At 36.2% G+C, this 19,482-nt stretch overlaps 1 protein-coding gene and 1 pseudogene across 1 annotated transcript; both read left to right on the forward strand.

Moving 5' to 3' along the window:
• Window positions 1-1,949: 1,949 nt before the first annotated feature.
• On the forward strand, window positions 1,950-9,151 carry LOC113715468 (LEAF RUST 10 DISEASE-RESISTANCE LOCUS RECEPTOR-LIKE PROTEIN KINASE-like 2.1; annotated as a pseudogene).
• Window positions 9,152-13,562: 4,411 nt separating this feature from the next.
• On the forward strand, window positions 13,563-18,696 carry LOC113716213 (probable leucine-rich repeat receptor-like protein kinase At1g68400). Its single transcript, XM_027240510.2, has 2 exons — window positions 13,563-15,112; window positions 17,874-18,696. The coding sequence occupies exons 1-2, from the start codon at window positions 13,759-13,761 to the stop codon at window positions 18,542-18,544; spliced, it is 2,025 nt and encodes a 674-aa protein (XP_027096311.1). The 5' UTR covers window positions 13,563-13,758; the 3' UTR covers window positions 18,545-18,696.
• Window positions 18,697-19,482: the final 786 nt, after the last annotated feature.

Genomic DNA, 19,482 nt, shown 5'->3' on the forward strand with positions numbered 1-19,482 from the left:
CAAATCATGAAGCCAATACTAAAGTAAATAGATTATGCTTTCACTAATTGCGTTGGACCTGTCACCTGTGACCTTAAAGAATATACAATTGCATCGTCAAAACAAAGAGTATAATATATGCTCTCTCTGGCCAGCATGTTAATGTCCCGCTGTACAAAGAAGGAATTCTCTTGAATAGACTAACCTTTGTGGTTCAGAAAAATAGAAGGGGGACTAACCTTTGCGAATTTTTGACTATTCCTCCCAAACAAACAAGTACCTTATTTAACGCCTATTCCACACGTTGCACAATGGTCATCGCTTGCATCATCATTATCATTCGTTTGGTTTCCTGCACTTTCCATAAACAACTGTGAGAAGAAAAGTTGTTCTTCCAACTGCTCTTGTGCACGTTTCGTTTGGTTTATTACGGGCAAAAAGAGCTTGAACCAAGACCACACATGTACAAGTTAATAATTGGTTTTCTGCTCCTTGTACGACAAAATATTTACCTAGTTTGGAAAATGTGGGAAAAATGAAAACTTTAACAGACGTCAGTGGGGATTAACGAGAGTTGATAAAGGGGTATTGCAAGAAGTCTAGAACTCGTATGTATGTCTTGGCCCAACGAGGTTTAAGCTGGTCAAACATTTTGTGGTTGCTGAATGCGTTTGTGTGGATGGCAGACGTCCACGGGTATGGATTTCATTTGGGAAAATTGGGATTGAACATCACCCGGGAAACCTAATTTTGAAGTGAATTCTCAATCATTTTATTTTGGAAAAAAGATTTTTTTTTTCTCTTAATAAGCCCTAAGCCCTTTGCCCTTTGGTTTGATCTTCCCTCAGAGTAACAAATGGCCCTTGGTCTCTAAATTACAACTAGTAGTAAAATTTAAATATGAGAAAGAGAAATACATAGTAGGAGTGAAACGCGAATCAAACTATTCGATGTTTTGAAATAAGTTTGTTTTGAGTAGAAACTTAGTTTATCAATTAATTAAACTAAATATGAACACCATTTGATGTTTCAACTTAAATTTTGATCGATTGGTAATAAAACTTGAAATTTATATATAAAAAATTTGAACTGCTCAAGCTCAATTTAACAAGAACTCATTTGAGTTCAACTCTGTAATAAAGAAAAAAAATCAAATTTAAACATAATTTTAAATTCGTTAAACTAAACAAATAAAGTTAAATATTAGAGTGTCGATTTAATTAGTTTTTTACTTCTCTGGGCAAGGGGAGTATACACAAATAGTAATAATGAGAATTAAAAATTACTAGAAAACTTGATCAATGACCATGGTATGCAGTTCTCAAACTTCATGGTCCAATTGTCTCAGAGGGCCCACAGAAAATCACATCTCAGAATACCAATAATAGTTGGTAAGTGCATCGTATTCAAGTATGCATCTGTAGCATAATCCTCTTCAATTTCTAAATCTTGAATCTCAAAGCACATTTTTCTGCTCAAAAGTGAAACCTATTCCCTTCAGCTTCAGCAGACGTGTAGAATGAGCTCTAGAATGCGCCATTCAATCAACAGAATCAATAAAGTACTGGACATATACTTGCAAAATGGACCACTGACTTTGTTACCGTCTTCCACTTGCTCTACAGGCTACAGGTTCTTCGCAAGTTGAAGGGGCTTTTCATAACTAAATGAGTCGTAAATGCGAAAAAACAGTAGCCTCATGGCCAAGATCAACCGGGTAGTAATTGCTCTTTTCTTCTTAAAACTCAAAAGGGCATTTCGAAAGCAAGAGATGTCTGTCAGACTATAAACTGACTTTTCCCTTTCAAGTGTATCATCATTAATCAATGCTGTGGACGTTCAATATATCGGACACAAGAAGAGCAGTCAATTCATCAAATTTTCTTATGACATATAAAAAATAGAAATCCGTTTTTTTTTTCCCCAGTTTTCAACTGCTATATATTGTAAATCCATTAGTCTAAGATATAAGGCAGACATGGACAGCCAGCCACTTGTGTCACAGTCCATTTACTAAGTCAATCCATCTTCTTTTCATATACTCGCATTCAAATTCTCTACCTTCCTTCTGAGTTTATTTCTTTCCGACCACAATAATGTAATAAACCAGTTATCTTCTGATCTCTCTGACTCAATATCTTCCATTAGTTCATGATTCCAGGTGCACCAAAGCTCTAGTGGCATGTATAGTTCCGTAGAATTCTTTAACTTATGCATATTCTTTTTCATCCTTCTGGTAGAAAAGTCCTCTGCTGCTCATTACCAGTATGAAGCATGTGTTCCAAAAGCTTGTGGAAATCTCAGCATAAAGTTTCCATTCCACATTCGAGGTCTGCAAGAATCCTATTGTGGCCACCCTGGATTTGAACTCACTTGCAGCAACTCTCCAGCGATTCATTTAACCGAAGATGTCTATGTGATTGATAACATTCAGTATGAGAATCGAACTTTTCGGGTACACAACGAGGCAGTTTCAAATGTCGGAGGTTGTCTACCACAGATTAGAAATATATCAGAAGACTCTCAGCTCGGTATAGTTGATACTTCAAGACTTCATTTGCTATCAAACTGCAATAGCAAACTGCCTGAGGTACTTTCCAGCTACAAAGTTGATTATTGTGATCCTTTTAATAGAGAGGATTTGGGTCTGGTAATGTTAGGAGAGGATAAAAACTTGAACATTGCACTCCAAGAATGTAACACAAATGTCTTGGCACCTGTGGAAGTTGATAAAAATGGAGGAAACGGGATTGTAGACTATGAAGGGCTGTTGAGAAAGGGATTTCTGTTGAACTGGAAAGTAGCTGACTGCAGCGAATGTGAGCGAAGTGGTGGTCGTTGTGGCTTCAATGAAACCGATGATCGCATGCGGTGTTTTTGCCCTGATAGTCCTCATTTGGGGAATTGTAAACCTCGTAAGTACTTTGACCCCTTTATGAGTATTTTCTCCAAAAGGGTTCATTATCATATATTGCTGCAAAATTCAAGTGAATTCACTGAACTTCACATCAGGCTTGCCCTCTAGAAAAGTTGCTCTTGTGTCCATTGTTTGAGCAGCCATTTGATCTGCTGTCCTATTGATTAAACTGATTAATAGGAATACTAATCTGCGTCATGGTCTTCTGATATATTAGTTTAAGTTATTAGTGTAATCCGTTTAGTGGGCTTTACCTAGGGGAGTTCATGTGGAAGGTGTCACACAAATTGTCTGAATTTTCACAAACAATGAACTTAAGAAAAGACGTGAATTCCAGGCCAGTTTATTTTCTTTCCCACCTTGTGAATGTGATATCTACTAGATTTGTTTATATTCGAGGATCTCTTTCCGGGTCTAACATTGAAAAGGCATGAATAGGTAATAAGTACATTTTGATCCCAGAATAATCCTCCTCCTCCTGCTGCTGCTGCTGATCCAAATCACCTAATATCACCTGAAACAGAGTGGTAGTATTTTTTTTTTCCCTCCTTTTGCATCCAAAGAATTTAAGATCCTATCTCTAAAGCAGATGAACTTTTGGTATTATTTATCACGCTCCTTAATGAGCTGGATTTGTGTTTTAAAAATTCAGAAGCAACGAATCTTTCTAGCGACAATCAATGGTATTAATTTGTAGCAGATCTGGTTTGATGCTTTAGCCATACGCAACTCTGTGATCACGCTTCACGACCACAAACCTTGAACATCTTTTGCGTGATCGAAGTTGCGAATTTTTCGGCTATGATATTAAGCCTCTTCCAAAGTATCCTTCCATTTCATTTTCGATTCTGCGAAATATCACGCTCTACAGACGCACTAAAAACCCCGAAACAAGCCAGAGTCCAGCTGATTATTTCTTCAGATACCAAACACATGACGAATGTGACGGCCCTGATAATGGCTTCACCATTTACTATCAAACTCCACAACATCAGGCTCCAATACTGAACTTCAGTGGAGACATTCAATCACTCTGTAAAAATGTCACTCTTCCAATGGTTTCCAGCGACAATCACTCAGAGAACGCCGACTTGTTTCAGTTATTGACTGCTGAGTTCGATCTTGAGTGGCATCTCTCTGAAAATTGCTCTAATTGTCAACTTGAAGGACATTGAGTGTCTGACTGACTGGAGTCAGCCCCGGAGATCTGCGTTGTGCCTATTCTAAAAAATGCATTTTAATGCTCTTTTATTATTTGTTCTGCCTGCATTTGTTTCTTAATTGGCAGTATCAAAATCTTCTTTCGTGGTTGTTCGTCATTCTGGATGCAGTACATAATCCTTCCTATCTTGGAACTCAATTCACGATGATCAAAAACGTGAACCACAGAACTCTAACCTTATGTGGACCTCAGAAAATTGTTTCTTGGTATGCATTAACAATTTGTATAGATGGTTTTAACAACTCTGTGTTTCAGGTCATCTTGATTGATCATCGTGAATTGAGTTCCCAGATCAGCTAATTGTATGTGTGAAGTGCACTTTCTTTGTTGAAGAGTCAAACGAGTCAAGTTTTTCTGTGGTTTAAGTCATCGTGGAAATTGGGATGGAAAATTCCTGCCTTTGATATGGACCAGCCAGCAGTTTTCCACAAGTCTTCGTTAAAATTTCCAAGTCAACTGGCGTGACAAAGATGGAGCTGGTTTTTCCCTTCTCGTCGTTACTTAAAGAGTACCTGAAGCTTAGCGTATTAAAACTAAAGTAGTCCTCACGATTTGATTTCCCTTAGGTTCTCTGTTTCGCTTTGGTAGGTTGCTAGGTAATAGATAGGAAGTTTGAGTATGGGTTTTGGATTGTTTTTTGGTTTCTTTTTTATTTCTCATGTCCTTCCTCTCTCGGTCTCGGCTGAAGAAGATAGCAAGTTCACTAATACTACTTGCCCAGAGAGTTATAATTGTGGAAACCTTACTAATAGCAAGTTCACTAATAGCAAGTTCATCATTTTGTGTCTGTTAATGGTACATAATTAGGCAGCAACTTTCATTTTTCTCACCTTGGCAGTCATGATTCTGCTAATTTTATTGATCAAGAATGTTTCTTTCTGTTTCACTTCTTCCTTCTTTTTCACAGCCATTTAATTTTGTTGGGGCAGGTTGTGTTCCACGTTCCACAATCTAGCTAGTGGTATAGAGATTGTGGAGATTAGGTGCGTGATTGGCTGTTAAAAATCAATTCTTGTGACAGATTTGCATGAAATTGACAAGGAATTCTTTTCTTGTTTCCTTTGTGTCTATTTCTTCTTTTGCTTTTGATTTTGGCCCCGGTGGTGCCACAAGGACGGGGTGCCATAAGCTACGCTACATCAGTCAAGTCCTTGAGAACTTTTGGGAGAAGGGGCAGTTTCAAATAATCTCCATGTCTTCTCCAGTACGGGAAAACAAAAAAAAAAATGTAAACAAGAAGCTTCCTGGTTTTGATGTCACCTTCAACTTTTTCTGAATGTGTCTTGACTGATTCTTATTACGGAACAATGATATAAAATTAGGTAGAGATGAGATCACACATCCAATTAGCTGATCTGGGAACTCAATTCTCGATGATCAATCAAGATGACCTGAAACAGAGTTGTTAAAACCATCTATACACATTGTTGTTAATGCATACCAAGAAACAATTTTCTGAGGCCCACATAAGGTTAGAGTTCTGTGGTTCAAAAACGTGAAGTGCACTTTCTTTGTTGAAGAGTCAAGCAAGTCAAGTCTTTCTGTGGTTTAAGTCATCGTGGAAAATGGGATGGAAAATTCCTGCCTTTCATATGGACCAACCAGCAATTTTCCATAAGTCTTCGTTAAAATTTCCACAAGTCAACTGGCGTGACAAGGATGGAGCTGGTTTTTCCTTTCTCGTCGTTACTTAGAGTACCTGAAGCTTAGCGTATTAAAATTAAAGTATTCCTCGTGATTTGATTTCCCATAGGTTCTCTGTTTCGCTTTGGTATGTTGCCAGATAATAGATAGCAAGTTTTGAGTATGGGTTTTGGATTGTTTCTGGGTTTCTTTTTGATTTCTCATGTCCTGCCTCTCTCCGTCTCGGCTGAAGAAGATACTACTTGCCCAGAGAGTTTTAATTGTGGAAACCTTAGTGGGGTAGGCTTCCCTTTCTTCCATTCGTCACATTATCCTCATTGTGGCTTTCTCAAGCTCAACTGTGAGGCAAAGCCATCTCCAACAATTGTATTTGACTTTGCAGCAGATCAATGGGTTGAAGCTTTAGCCATAGGCAACTCTGCGATCACGCTCCACGACCACAACCTTGAACATCTTTTGCGTGATCGAAGTTGCGAATTTTTCGACCATGGTGTTATGCCTCTTCCAAACTTTTCTTCCATTTCATATTCGATTGTGCCAAATATCACGCTCTACGGATGCACTAAAAAACCCCGAAACAAGCCATAACCCAGCTGATTATTTCACCGGATACAAACACTATGACGAATGTGTTGAGCCTGATAATGGCTTCACCATTTACTATCAAACTCCACAACATCATGCTCCAACATTATACCCTAATAAAACCATTCCGTCATTCTGTACCAATGTCACTCTTCCAATGGTTTCCAGCGACAACTACTCGGAGATCACCGACTTTTTTCATTTATTCACGGCTGAGTTCGATCTTGAGTGGCATCTGTCTGAAGATTGCTATACTTGTGGCGATGAAGGACGCGAGTGTCTGGTTGACTGGAGGCTGCCCTGGGATCCGCGTTGTGGCTATTCTGGAAAAGGTTAGCAATGGTTAGACATCAGAAGCTGTCGTATCAACTAATATCCTAGATACTTGAATATGCAATATACTTAAGCCTGGATACATTTACCTGTGCTCTGTTCTGTTCTGTTTACAATTTAGTACTTCTAAGGTGAAAATTTTTTTGGATGTCATTTCCTCATGTAAGTCATTTTTTTGGGTAGCTCAAACTCTTTCCTCTGCTTGATCTTCAACTAGATCGACCCCCTTTAATCAAAGTCATTTCAAACCTAAGGATTAATGTTAGCAAGTTAGCATTCTTATTCTGCGCGTCTCTCTGTGCACGCTCGTCCCTCCGTGAGTGTGTGTGTGTGTGTGTTTTTTTTTATAAGTAAATAAGAAATGAGGAGGCGAAAAAAAGATCAAAATTTATAGCGTGATTCGATTAGTAAATGACTTTACATTTGGATATTAGTTAAAGGGGCTTAAATCCACTTCAGTACTTGCTGATTTGCTAGTGATCATGCACCATCCATCTCAATTTTAACGAAAACTTTGATTCTTTTTCAAGGGAGTAACAGAGACTCAACAAAAACTCTTGACGGTTAGAATGGTGCTCAATAATGAATCCAAAGGAACAAGCACGAATAAAAACGCATTACCTACTAGTTGTTTCTCATATGATCTTCTTTACTCTGCTACTCTTTCATAAGTTTCAATGTTACAATGTGAATTGCAAAGCTGCACTTTGTTTAATGCATGCACTTTGGATGAGTGACTAATTCTCCACTTAGCATTTAGCGTATTATACATGCCAGTTATTTATGGAGGTCTCACTGAATATTTCATTACAAGCCTGAGATTTTTATTGCAACGGAAAACTGATTATCAAACGACAACTTGCAGGAACAAAGAAACATTTGGTCATTGTAGTGGCAACAGGTAATCAATCTTGGCCATTGCCTCTTTCAAGCTCACACTTTCTAAGCCTTCTTATTGCCTTCCAACCTAACATCTTATTTTGGTTTGCATGCACACTATTGGTGGTTTGTCAAATCTTCGTCGCCCCATATGCCTCGACTTTCATTCAAAAAGTTATCCAAACAATAAAGGAAAATTTAGCCCTCTAATTAGTAGGAATTTTGTTTAACGTGCTCTTGTTCTACATACAGCTGCTTCTGCTGGTGGTCTTGGGATTTTAGTAATTCTTGCCTACTTCTTCCAAAGGAAGCATTCATTTCTGCGCATTTGGAGTAAAAGGGAGAAGTTCCAAAATGTTGAAGACTTTCTCAAGGACTATGGATCACTGGCACCCAAAAGGTACCACTACTCTGAGGTAAAGAAGATGACTGACTCCTTCAAGATCAAGCTAGGCCAAGGCGGCTATGGGTGTGTGTACAAAGGAAAGTTGGAAGATGGAAGTCCTGTGGCAGTAAAAGTTTTGAAGGAATTGAAAGGAAGTGGAGAAGAATTTGTTAACGAGGTTGCAAGTATTAGCAGGACTTCCCACATCAACGTTGTAACTCTATTGGGCTTCTGTTTTCAGGGTCGCAAAAGAGCTCTCGTATATGAATTCATGCCTAATGGATCCCTTGAGAAATTCATTTATGGTGGAAAATCCTTGACAAACCGTCAACTGGGATGGCAAATTCTGTACAAAATTGCAGTAGGCATAGCTCGAGGACTGGAGTATTTGCATCGTGGTTGCAATACCAGAATACTCCATTTTGACATAAAGCCTCACAACATCCTCCTAGATGGAAAACTTCTGTCCCAAAATCTCTGATTTTGGCCTTGCTAAACTCTGCCTTCAAAACGAGAGCATCGTCTCAATACTGGGCGCACGAGGGACAGTTGGATATATTGCTCCTGAAGTTTTTTGCAAAAACATTGGAGGGGTATCTCATAAGTCAGATGTCTATAGCTACGGGATGATGGTTTTCGAGATGGTTGGTGGGAGAAAGAACATTGATGTTGGAGTAGTAGATCATAGCAGTGAAATATACTTTCCTCATTGGATTTATGCAAGACTAGATCGAGGTGAACAAGACCTCGGACTGCATGGAATTTCCAATGAAGAGGAGAACGAACTTGCGAGGAAAATGATAATTGTAAGCTTGTGGTGCATACAAACTGATCCTGTCAACAGGCCATCAATGACTAAGGTTGTGGAGATGTTAGAAGGGAACCTCCAGGCCTTGGAAACCCCTCCCAAACCTTTCTTGTCTTCTCCAGCAAGAGCATCAGATGATTCTTCAACAATATACACGTCTGGAACAGTCTCATAATTTTTTGTAATATTAGCTTTTTCACCAAAAGATGTAGTGGACTCGTGTTTCTGCTAAAATTCCTCAGCGTAATTTTCAATCCGAAAGCAGGAGCTCCCGCTTCACGCCTCTAACGGCGAGTAAACGAAGACGCTAAGCTTCTATAGATGTAAAAGCCACGTTTTTATGATTTACTTGTTTCAGACTTCTAGAGGTGCCTGAAAACTTGATTCTTGATTTTACAAGTTTGCGCCTTCTCTATTTGGTTAAAAAAACTTGATGGTTCTTTTTCCTTATTACTGCTAATTATAGTTCATAACTATAATGGAGTCTACGGAATTCACCTGCATAAATTCTCTTGATAATTACTTGTAAGCATCGAGAAATATGAACCGACAAAAGAGAAATTATCCATTGCATCCAGGTTCTTTCCTGTGTCTTTTGCAGATTGAGAAATGGTGATTGCAAATCTGCAGTGGTCAAACAAAATTGCAGATCTCCAAGGCAGATGATATTTGCAGTCCAAAATTGACTCCAGAGGCTTCAATCTAATTTTGATATAGTTTTATGACAATTTTGCACACTAATAAAAGAACCCAGCCATGGCGATCGCCACCTTCATCATCAAACGCCCAAAATCATCCCATAATAGACTTTAGAGCTTCTGTAAACGCATTCCTAAAGCAACATCCACTACGATGAAAAATTTCTCCATCATCACTCCGCCACTCTCATCTAAAAATACCCAACCATATGGCTAGACTATCATCCCATCTACTGATATAAACACCTCACAAAGGCAGAAAACGAACATCACTCTTCCCTTCTAGGCCTGAAAAGAGAGCTCACTGCTTCGCAGGCTTGAAGCCGTCAGGATGGGCAGTATTGTCTTTTCATGTGATCTTTATTTCGAAATTATCCACTGATTTAAATTCATTGCCAAATTGGAACATGATTCCGGTGTCTTGTCTACGTGGCCACCTAGTAGATTTTATGACTTTTAGGGCCCTCCGACATTCTCTTTTCCCCCCTTGTTCCCCTTCTTTCCATCATGTTTTCTAATTTGGACCGTATTGTTCTATTCGGTTAGTTAAATAGTCTATTTTTACAAATTCTTACTAGTATTGAACTTAATAAAGAAACAAAGGAAGAAATCACAACTAAACGTTAGACTTGTACGATGACATCACACACCTATAATTTATAATATAGCAATTAAAGCGTAAAATCAAATTTAGTAAATACATAAGAACGTGCGTGCACATACACACACGCATATATATATATATATATATTAATATACATATATATGTATTTTATTATATATTTATGACATCATATATATATTAATATACATATATATGTATTTTATTATATATTTATGACATCATTTGCTTCTTTAATATTTTTTTCATCTGAATCTAATCAATTGAACTCAATGATGTTTGTACCTTGAACACAATCGAGTGTCCAGTCCGAGTTTTAAAACACTGACTTGTATTGTACGAGCGAGTCCCTTTTTTCAAGTTGTGTGAACGAAATAATTCAAACTTGGAATGATATTCGGTTGTGAGTGTATCGAGGAGAAAATGTGATATCTAGTTTTTGTAGTAGTAGTGTACTAGTGTTACAGAACCAAGAGTTGTATTTGTTGGCAGAGTACATGATCCCCTGCAATTTTGATTATCACATGACCAAGTATATTTCGTTAATTCAAGATAATCATTTATGAGTTTGTTCCATTTTGATCATGTGAAACTTATGTTGCTAGTTACTGCAGTTAAAATTACGTGGACTATTCCACTCGCGGCCTCCAAATATTGGCGTTAGCATTAAAGGATATAGCAATCAATTAGTTTCCTAGACGCTCAGCCCAAAAAATAAAAAATAAAAAAAAATGAACTTGTTAGAAAAACAAAACTATAAAATGAGGTTTGACCATATTATATTAAAGTGCCATTTGAAAACATAAATTAGATGACAAGGATGTCCTACAACAGAGACAAAAAGAGATATGCAAGCCATCATGGGAAATTCTGTCCCATATTAAACAATCATAAACCTAATCAAACACTCCCAACTCTCTCTTTCTCCTTAGACCAAAATGATTTAGCCGTGGAACTCGAAAAAAATATATAATGCAATACACACTTCTACATCATAAACCTAATTAGCTTCTTCCTTACTTTTTGGTCTCGTGACTTTGCCTTTTTCTTTTCTTTGCCAATTTGTTCTTCGAGGCTTTATGTGGACTAATCAATCTTTTATGCTACGCTCTAGGCAAAGTGGGTCACAAATTCTAACTTTGTAGTTTGTCCCGAAATCATCATATTTATCGAAATCTGATTGCGTTGAGTCGTTTTGAGTGGATTAGTGACCGCCATGATTAAAGAACATCATCATCTAGAGCCTAGAGGAGGAGCTCCAGAAGATTGAACGAAAAAGCTTTTCAGTTTTGATTGAGAACTTCGAAAGAAGCAAAAGCCAGACGCTTTATTCTTGTCGCTGGCGATGCTTTGTAAAGGTCTCAAGGTTCTATTATTATTGCTGTAACTCCACTTTTTTTTTTTTTTTTTTTTGGGGTTTCCAATTTAGCTTTTGGAATAAAACCAGCATAGCCTATTTTCTAATCGTGTTCAAATTTACTGCATCAGTCATAATTTACAGAAAGTGGGTCCTTTCTACTATACTTACAGCCGCTCCATTTTAAGGGTTTGGTTTTTTAAGTTGCAAAATCTTGTGTAATCCTTTCGAGAAGGCCAGTGGAATGTTTCCCGACAACCATTTTATTCTATAATTAGAAAAATATATTGTGTACAATTTGGCGTAAGGTTACCAAATTGCTTTCTATAATTAGATATATAGAATAAGAAAAAGGGTAAGCTTAGGTAAAAACACATTTTTAAGGAAAGAAATTTTTATGACATATTACACCTACTCAATATATGGATGAGACGGGTGGGAACAGTTTGGGAAGAAAAGGTACAAATGATAATAAAACATAGGAAGGCACAAGTGAGAACCAGTTTCCGATGCACATTTGCTTGTATGTTTTTCGTTATTTTGACAAAAAAAAAAACCGAAAAACAAATAAAACACGTTTCATTTTCTTATTAAAAATAAAATCTTCTCATTTTGAGAACCTACAAATTTTGTGTTAACACTTAATATGAGATGGACTTCCTTGCCACGATGGTTTGATTGATTGACTTCCAAATTCCAGTAAGATAAGGTCCAAATGAAATGCCTGGCTTTGGCCTGCTAGGAAGCAGTAAATGAATTAGTAAACTGCATGTTTACTGATTTCAAAGGTGAGTTTTTGTAGTCAACGCAAAAAAAAAAAAAATCAATGAAACATTAGTAATTCAGGTTTAGTAAGCACTAAGAAAACTGGGCTGCAAACGAATCGAGCCGGCTCGCGAGCGGCTTGAGTCAAGCTCCACTCGAAATCGAGCTCGAACTCGAATTCAAAATATTAAGCGAGTCTAATATTAACCTCGTTAGACTCGCGAGTTCGAGTATATATATATATATATTTTTTTAATTTTAAATATATATATTTTTTTATTTTAAGTATATATATATTTTATTTTAATAATAAAATTACATATATATTTTAATATTTTATTATTTATTAAAAAAATATTATATTATTTATTTTTTAAAAATATAAAATAATTATTTTTAATTTTTTCAAACTCGAGTTTGAAATTATGAATTCGAGTTCGATTTTAATAAAATTGTATCGAGATCAAATCTCGACTCGACTCGTTGCACTCCGTTAGAAAACTGATGCAGAGCATGCGGTGTCGGAAAATGGCATGGAAGTACGGTAAATTATCGCAAAGGGCAAATCAAGCCTTTGGGCCATCCCATCATTTCTGCAGCTCTCCCCTGCACAGACTCACAAAGTTTGCATCGTACCGTTGCCTCTCTCATCCCATAACAACTCTTCATCATATGCCCTTAATTGTATTACAAAGCATGTGTCACCAAAATTTCTTTCGAGTTTCACGTTAAAATCTCAAATTCGGCTCAAATTTGAGTTTGATAAAATTGAATTTAGCTCAATTCAATTAAATTAAAGTTCTATTAAGCTTGTTTGTAATTTTATTTACAACAAAAAAAAGGAAGACATATTTCAGCTTTTTTCTTAATGGAGAAGTTTTTTTTAAACATAGTGACCGTTCTTGAATATAAAACTCGTGAAATTTTGGCTTAACAAAGAAGCTCGTTTAAATTCAAAATATAAAACTATGCTGTTGGACGAAAAAAGAAAAAAAAAAAAAAGGGTAATCCGTACCTATGATGTTGAAAAACAAAAAAGTCTGTTATATTCTTATGAGAAACACCCAAACTTATGTTTGTTCTTTCATTTCCTTTTTCCTATGCGCGGCAACATACCTCAACTTTAATCTTGTTAACGTTTTAATGGCCGGTTATAATTTTTTTTTTTTTTTTTTGCAAAATATGAAACCAATTTTGCTAAGCTGGTTTGGAATTTGGAGTTACTTCATGCTACATTGTAAAAAAAAAAAAAAAAAAAAAAAAATTTATTTACATATTTCCCTTCTTACCATGGTAAAGTTCATTTTCCAGTAAATTTTTACAGTGTCATAAAATCCAGCAACAGACAAAGTCACACCTCACACACAGTCACACACTCCACACTCCACGCTGCCATTCTTAATGCTTTTTCAGTTTCCAGTCCTTCCATCTCCTCCTCTTCCTCCCACTCCCTCCATCCCTCCCTCGCTCATTACACCTCAACAAACCGCATTAAACGTAAATAACCACCAGCACCACCATCAGTGGCCAGCCACCCCAATACGGCCATTCCTCCTCCTCGACCATGACAAGACTAAAACCCCATGTAGCATTTTCCCTCCTTTTCCTCTTTAGCTTCTGCTTCTTTAACCTCGACGCCTTCGAAAACCCAGATTTAGCTCCGCTCTTAGCCTTCAAGTCCTCCTCAGACTACTCCAACACCCTCTCTCAATGGACCTCCAAAACCGACCCATGCACGTGGCCAGGCGTTTCTTGCCTTCACAACCGGGTCAGCCACCTCGTTCTCGAAGGCCTCAATCTCAAAAACTCCTTCGAACCCCTCACTCGCTTAACTCAGCTCCGAGTTCTCAGCCTCAAATATAACCATTTCTCCGGCCCCATTCCTAACCTCTCGAACCTCACCTCACTTAAGCTACTTTTCTTATCTCACAACCAGTTCTCCGGCGAGTTTCCGGCCTCTGTAACGTCTCTCACCCGCCTCTACCGTCTCGATCTGTCTTTCAACAACCTCTCCGGCGTTATCCCGGCCACTAAAGTGAACCATATGACCCACTTGTTAACTCTTCGTCTTGAGGTAAACGGGTTTTCGGGGCAAATATCGGGTCTCAACGTGCCTAATCTTCAAGACTTCAACGTTTCCTGCAACAAATTGTCGGGTCCGATACCATATTCGCTCTCGGGCTTCCCGGAATCAGCATTTTGGAAGAATCTTATGCTTTGTGGGGCGCCATTGCCGATTTGTTCGTCTGTAAGGAGTGACCCGACTCGACCCGGAACTTCTTCCGGAGCTATAGCATCTCCGTTGGGTCCCGGGGGAGGAAACCCTTCTACTGTAGCATCTTCTCCCACCTCAGTTCCGGAATACGGGTCGCCGACTAGAACGGGAAAAACTCGCCGTAGCGGAGGGAATAAAATGACCAAAGGGGAAATAATCGCCTTGATAATGGGCGATGTTTTGGTCCTGGCCTTAGCCTGCCTTCTATTCTACTGTTACTTCTGGAGGAAGTCGAAGAAAATGGATCAAAAAACCAGCTCAGAAGTGGAAAAGATCGTATACTCGTCAAGCCCGTATCCGAACTTGGCCCAGTCCGGGTTTGAGCGGGGCAAAATGGTCTTCTTCGAGGGGGCAAAGAGGTTTGAGCTGGAGGACTTGCTTAGGGCCTCAGCTGAAATGTTGGGCAAAGGGGGTTTTGGGACTGCTTATAAGGCAATATTGGATGATGGGAATGTTGTAGCAGTGAAAAGATTAAAAGAAATGTCTGTGAATGGGAGAAAAGATTTTGAGCAGCAAATGGAGGTTCTCGGAAGGCTTAGGCACCCAAATCTGGTCAGCTTGAAAGCCTATTATTTTGCTAGTGAAGAAAAATTGTTGGTCTATGATTTCATGCCTAATGGAAATTTGTTTTGGCTTCTTCATGGTAAGCACTTTTTTCTCTGTTGGATTTTTTTTGGCATGTACGTCTATATTTTTTTGGTGGTGGGGTCTAGTTATGTTGCCAATAAAAAATGGTTACTGTTTAAAAGTGCAGTTTAAATATTCTGCTCAATTTTATGTCTGATATATGGATAGTTGAGAATTTTATAGAATATTTATATGATTTAGATATTGGTGGTGCACATGGGGTTTCTGTAGTAGTGTTCGGCTCTGGTATTTATGGCTGGCATATTGATTCTTAAATGTTTTAGGCTTTGAAATCTGAGTAAGCATTTACTGGTAGATTCACCATATCAGTCTTTTTGAAACTGAGTTTGAATTGATTCTTAAATGTTTTAGGCTTTGAAATCTGAGTAGGCATTTACTCGTAGAATCACCATCTCAGTCTTTGAAACTGAATTTGAATCTCAAATGAGGGCTCCGTTTGGATTAGCTGTTTTTGGGTTTGTTTTTCAAAAACACCACTGTAGCATTTTGAATCTGAAAAACAAGTCCGTTTGGATTAGTTGTTTTTGAGGTTGTTTTTCAAAAATTATATGAAAAACTTTTACTGTAGATTTTTTTGGATTATTTTTAGAGGTATTTTTGAAACACATTTTTGAGTATTTTTAGAATATTATAATTTTTATATTTTTATATAAATATACATTTATGCATTTATAATCCATTTATATTTACAAATGTATAGATGTATATTATTATAAATGAATAAATTATAAATGAATATTATATAAATGTACAAATTATAAATTATATATTTTTATATAAATATGCATTTATAATACATTTAAGATATTTATCAATAAATATATTTATATATTCATATAAAAATATATAAATGTATTATATTATATATAATACATAATATAAATATATTTATAAATGTATAAGTGTATATTATTATAAATGTATAAATTATAAATGAATATTATAAATATATTATAAATTATAAGTGTATATATTATAAATGAATATTATAAATGTATAAATTAAAATATTATAAATATATATTAATATTATGTAGAATTGTATTTATATAATTAATATAAATGTACATATGTATTGATATTATGTATAAATGTAAAATTAATATTATGTATATTAATATAAATGTATAAATGTATTAATATATATAATACATAATATAAATGTATATTTAAATGTATAAGTGTATATTATTAAAAATGTATAAATTATAAATGAATATTGTATAAATGTATAAATTAATAAATTATAAATATATATTAATATTATGTAGAAATGTATTAATATAATTAATATAAATGTATACATGTATTAATATTATGTATAAATGTAAAATTAATATTATGTATATTAATATAAATGTATAATATATATAATATACATTATTATTAATATAATTTATGTATAATATACATAATTGAAATATACATATTAACATATATTAATATATATTATAAAACAAAATTGAATAAATATATTTATAAATTTATATATAAATAAATGTATTTATATAAATATATAATATTTATTTCAATTGATATAATATATATAATATTATACATAATTGAAATAAATATATTTATATTAATATAATATATATAATATACATAATTGAAATATACATATTAAAATACATAATTGAAATATACATATTAAAATATATTAAAATATAATTGAAATATACATATTAAAATACATAATTAAAATATACAAATTGAAATATACTTATTAAAATATATAAATTAAATATACATAATTGAAATATATTTGGAGTTATTTTTGATATATTGTTTGGATATGGTGTTTTTGAAGTTGTTTTTGAAATACACATTACTGTAGCATTTGGAATGTGAAAAACAGTTTTTTAAAAACAAGTGTAAAAACACTCAATCCAAACGCAGCCGAGTATTTTGTGTTGAGGGGTAGAGGCACTGGTGAGAGCAAATGTAGATAAGGTGTATTATGGCTGCAGATTACCATGGTTCAGATTATGGTTCAATTTCTAGCCTAAAATTTGATTATTGCCATAATATTGCACACAATGTCGAGTCTCGTGGAATCATTTTGCCATTCAGATACAAGATAGGCAGGTGGTATTAGTGAAAAGCCAATTTATAAAATAATAGGCTTTCAAGCTGGCCAAATTGGGTGCCTTATTTCAACGTCATCCAAAAGTGTGGGAATGGAGAGAGAAGCCACGGGAGCGTGACATATTTCACACATGGAGCGAGGGGAACAGCTTAACAGTGGACTAGGGTCTTAAGGCGCATTTGATATAATATCCTCCTTTGTTTTCACCCTCTTCTGGCTAAGTAATCAAAGCTGCATAATGTACTTTACATTGGACAAAGACGGCCATTATGATGGAAATTTGGAAGCCAGCTTTTGTCTTGAACTCATTTGTCAAAAGTTGTAGATAAAACTCGGTTCTTCCTACAAATTGGGTGCTAAGTAGCCCCATTTCTGATACAATATCTTTAATGTGAAGGGGACCGCCTCTTGTTGGTTAGCATAAGTTCTCATGGGGCAGCAATTGTTTCATTGGAAGACATTCTTAGTGTTGTTCCATCAAGCAGTGTGCAGCATCCCACCCCCTATTTGTCTGTCCCTTTCTTCAGTCTTTGTTATTTTCTTGTGTAATGTAGTGAGCTACAGCACTATATGTTAAACCTTCATAATCATGTATCACCGTACAGGAGCAGTTAATGATTATTTAACATGAAATTTCGTGTACATTGAAATTTTCTTTTGTATCCCAGGGAATAGAGGTCCTGGAAGAACCCCGCTGGACTGGACCACAAGACTCAAGATTGCTGCTGGAGCAGCAAGAGGACTAGCTTTCATTCACAGCTCATGCAAGACCCTTAAGCTCATGCATGGTAATATCAAATCAACAAACGTCCTAATCGATAAAACCGGCAACGCCCGTCTATCTGATTTTGGCCTCTCAGCCTTTGCCTTGCCCTCAACAGCTTCAAGATCCAATGGCTATCGGGCCCCTGAAGCCGCCCTGGATAGCCGAAAACTCACTCAGAAATCCGATGTGTACTCATTTGGGGTCCTATTGTTGGAGCTGCTTACGGGGAAATGTCCCTCCATCGTGGACAATGGGGGACACGGGACAGGATACACTGGCATCATTGATTTACCAAGATGGGTGCAATCTGTGGTGAGGGAGGAGTGGACTGCTGAAGTGTTTGATTTGGAGTTGATGCGATACAAGGACATTGAGGAAGAAATGGTGGGGTTGTTGCAGATAGCAATGGCTTGTTCTACAGCCTCACCGGATCAAAGGCCAAAGATGAACTATGTAGCGAAAATGATAGAAGAGTTGAGAGGAGCGGACGTGTCACCATCCCATGAGACAGCTGATTCTGTTTCGGACTCGCCTTCTGTGTCTGAAGATGCATGCGGAGTAGCAAGTCAATGATCAAAATGGTTGGTAAAGACGTAGAAGGTTTTGCTTGTCTGTGGTTGATGTGAGATTCTGTAGAGGAGGTTTTTTCTTCTCCCCCCTTCTTCTTTTTGGGAACTAATCCTCTAAATAGGAATTTTTCTAATACAGTACTTCGTTTTATGGCATAGTTGTTGTGCATGATGCTAAACTGCTAATTTCATTGATGCCACTATCATCGTAAGGTTAGGTTGATCAAGCTTTACTAACATTGAACATTCTGCCGTATCTGCTGTCTAGACATATTAACATGATGCTATTTTTGCCGTGGAACATAATCTGGGTTGGAGAGCATTATTACTTGTTCGTTTTGTAATGTGATCTCAAATTTTCTTTATTTTTATTCTTCCTTAACTTTTAAGTAAGGATTATCGAACGATTACTTTCACGAATCACTAGCTTAGTTCAGTAATTGGAATTTTAGAAAGCAAAGGATTTTGATTAAACATATTAAAGTTATTTTCTTGTTTCATTTTCCCTCTAGAATTTAACTTTTATGACACTAAAGTGGACTTTAATCCCCCTTTTCTTTTTTTTTTCTTTTTTTTTTTTTTGGTGAGAAAGCTCGAAATGAGCTATAATGTTTCTTATGGTACTAAACAATGTTAAATTTATACCGTCACATTTTATGAATTATGATTCGAAACTTTAACATACGCTACTACGTAAGCTGCTTAAGATTAAGAATTCAAGAATACTTGTCTATTGGCAAACTTTTGTCATATAAGAAAAAGGGTGTTATTGGGACGTAATTTTTCTAGATAATTTAGCTTTATTGGTCCCGAACATGAAAAATGCATTGGCGTTTTCATGAAATACTACTATTTTATTACGTAGAAATGAATCAGGGATGAAAATAAATAGCAACTTCAATAAGGGATAATTGCAGAAACCTTCCCTGAGGATACTAATCC

The sequence above is a fragment of the Coffea arabica genome, chromosome 11c, assembly GCF_036785885.1.
Source record: "Coffea arabica cultivar ET-39 chromosome 11c, Coffea Arabica ET-39 HiFi, whole genome shotgun sequence".
NCBI classification, from domain to species: domain Eukaryota; kingdom Viridiplantae; phylum Streptophyta; class Magnoliopsida; order Gentianales; family Rubiaceae; genus Coffea; species Coffea arabica.

Bases quoted from the DNA above. Each gene is read 5' to 3' on its own strand.
- LOC113716213 (XM_027240510.2), top strand. From the start codon at position 13,759: ATGACAAGACTAAAACCCCATGTAGCATTTTCCCTCCTTTTCCTCTTT. The intron at 15,113-17,873 runs GTAAGCACTTTT...TTTGTATCCCAG, and splicing joins TTTGTTTTGGCTTCTTCATG to GGAATAGAGGTCCTGGAAGA.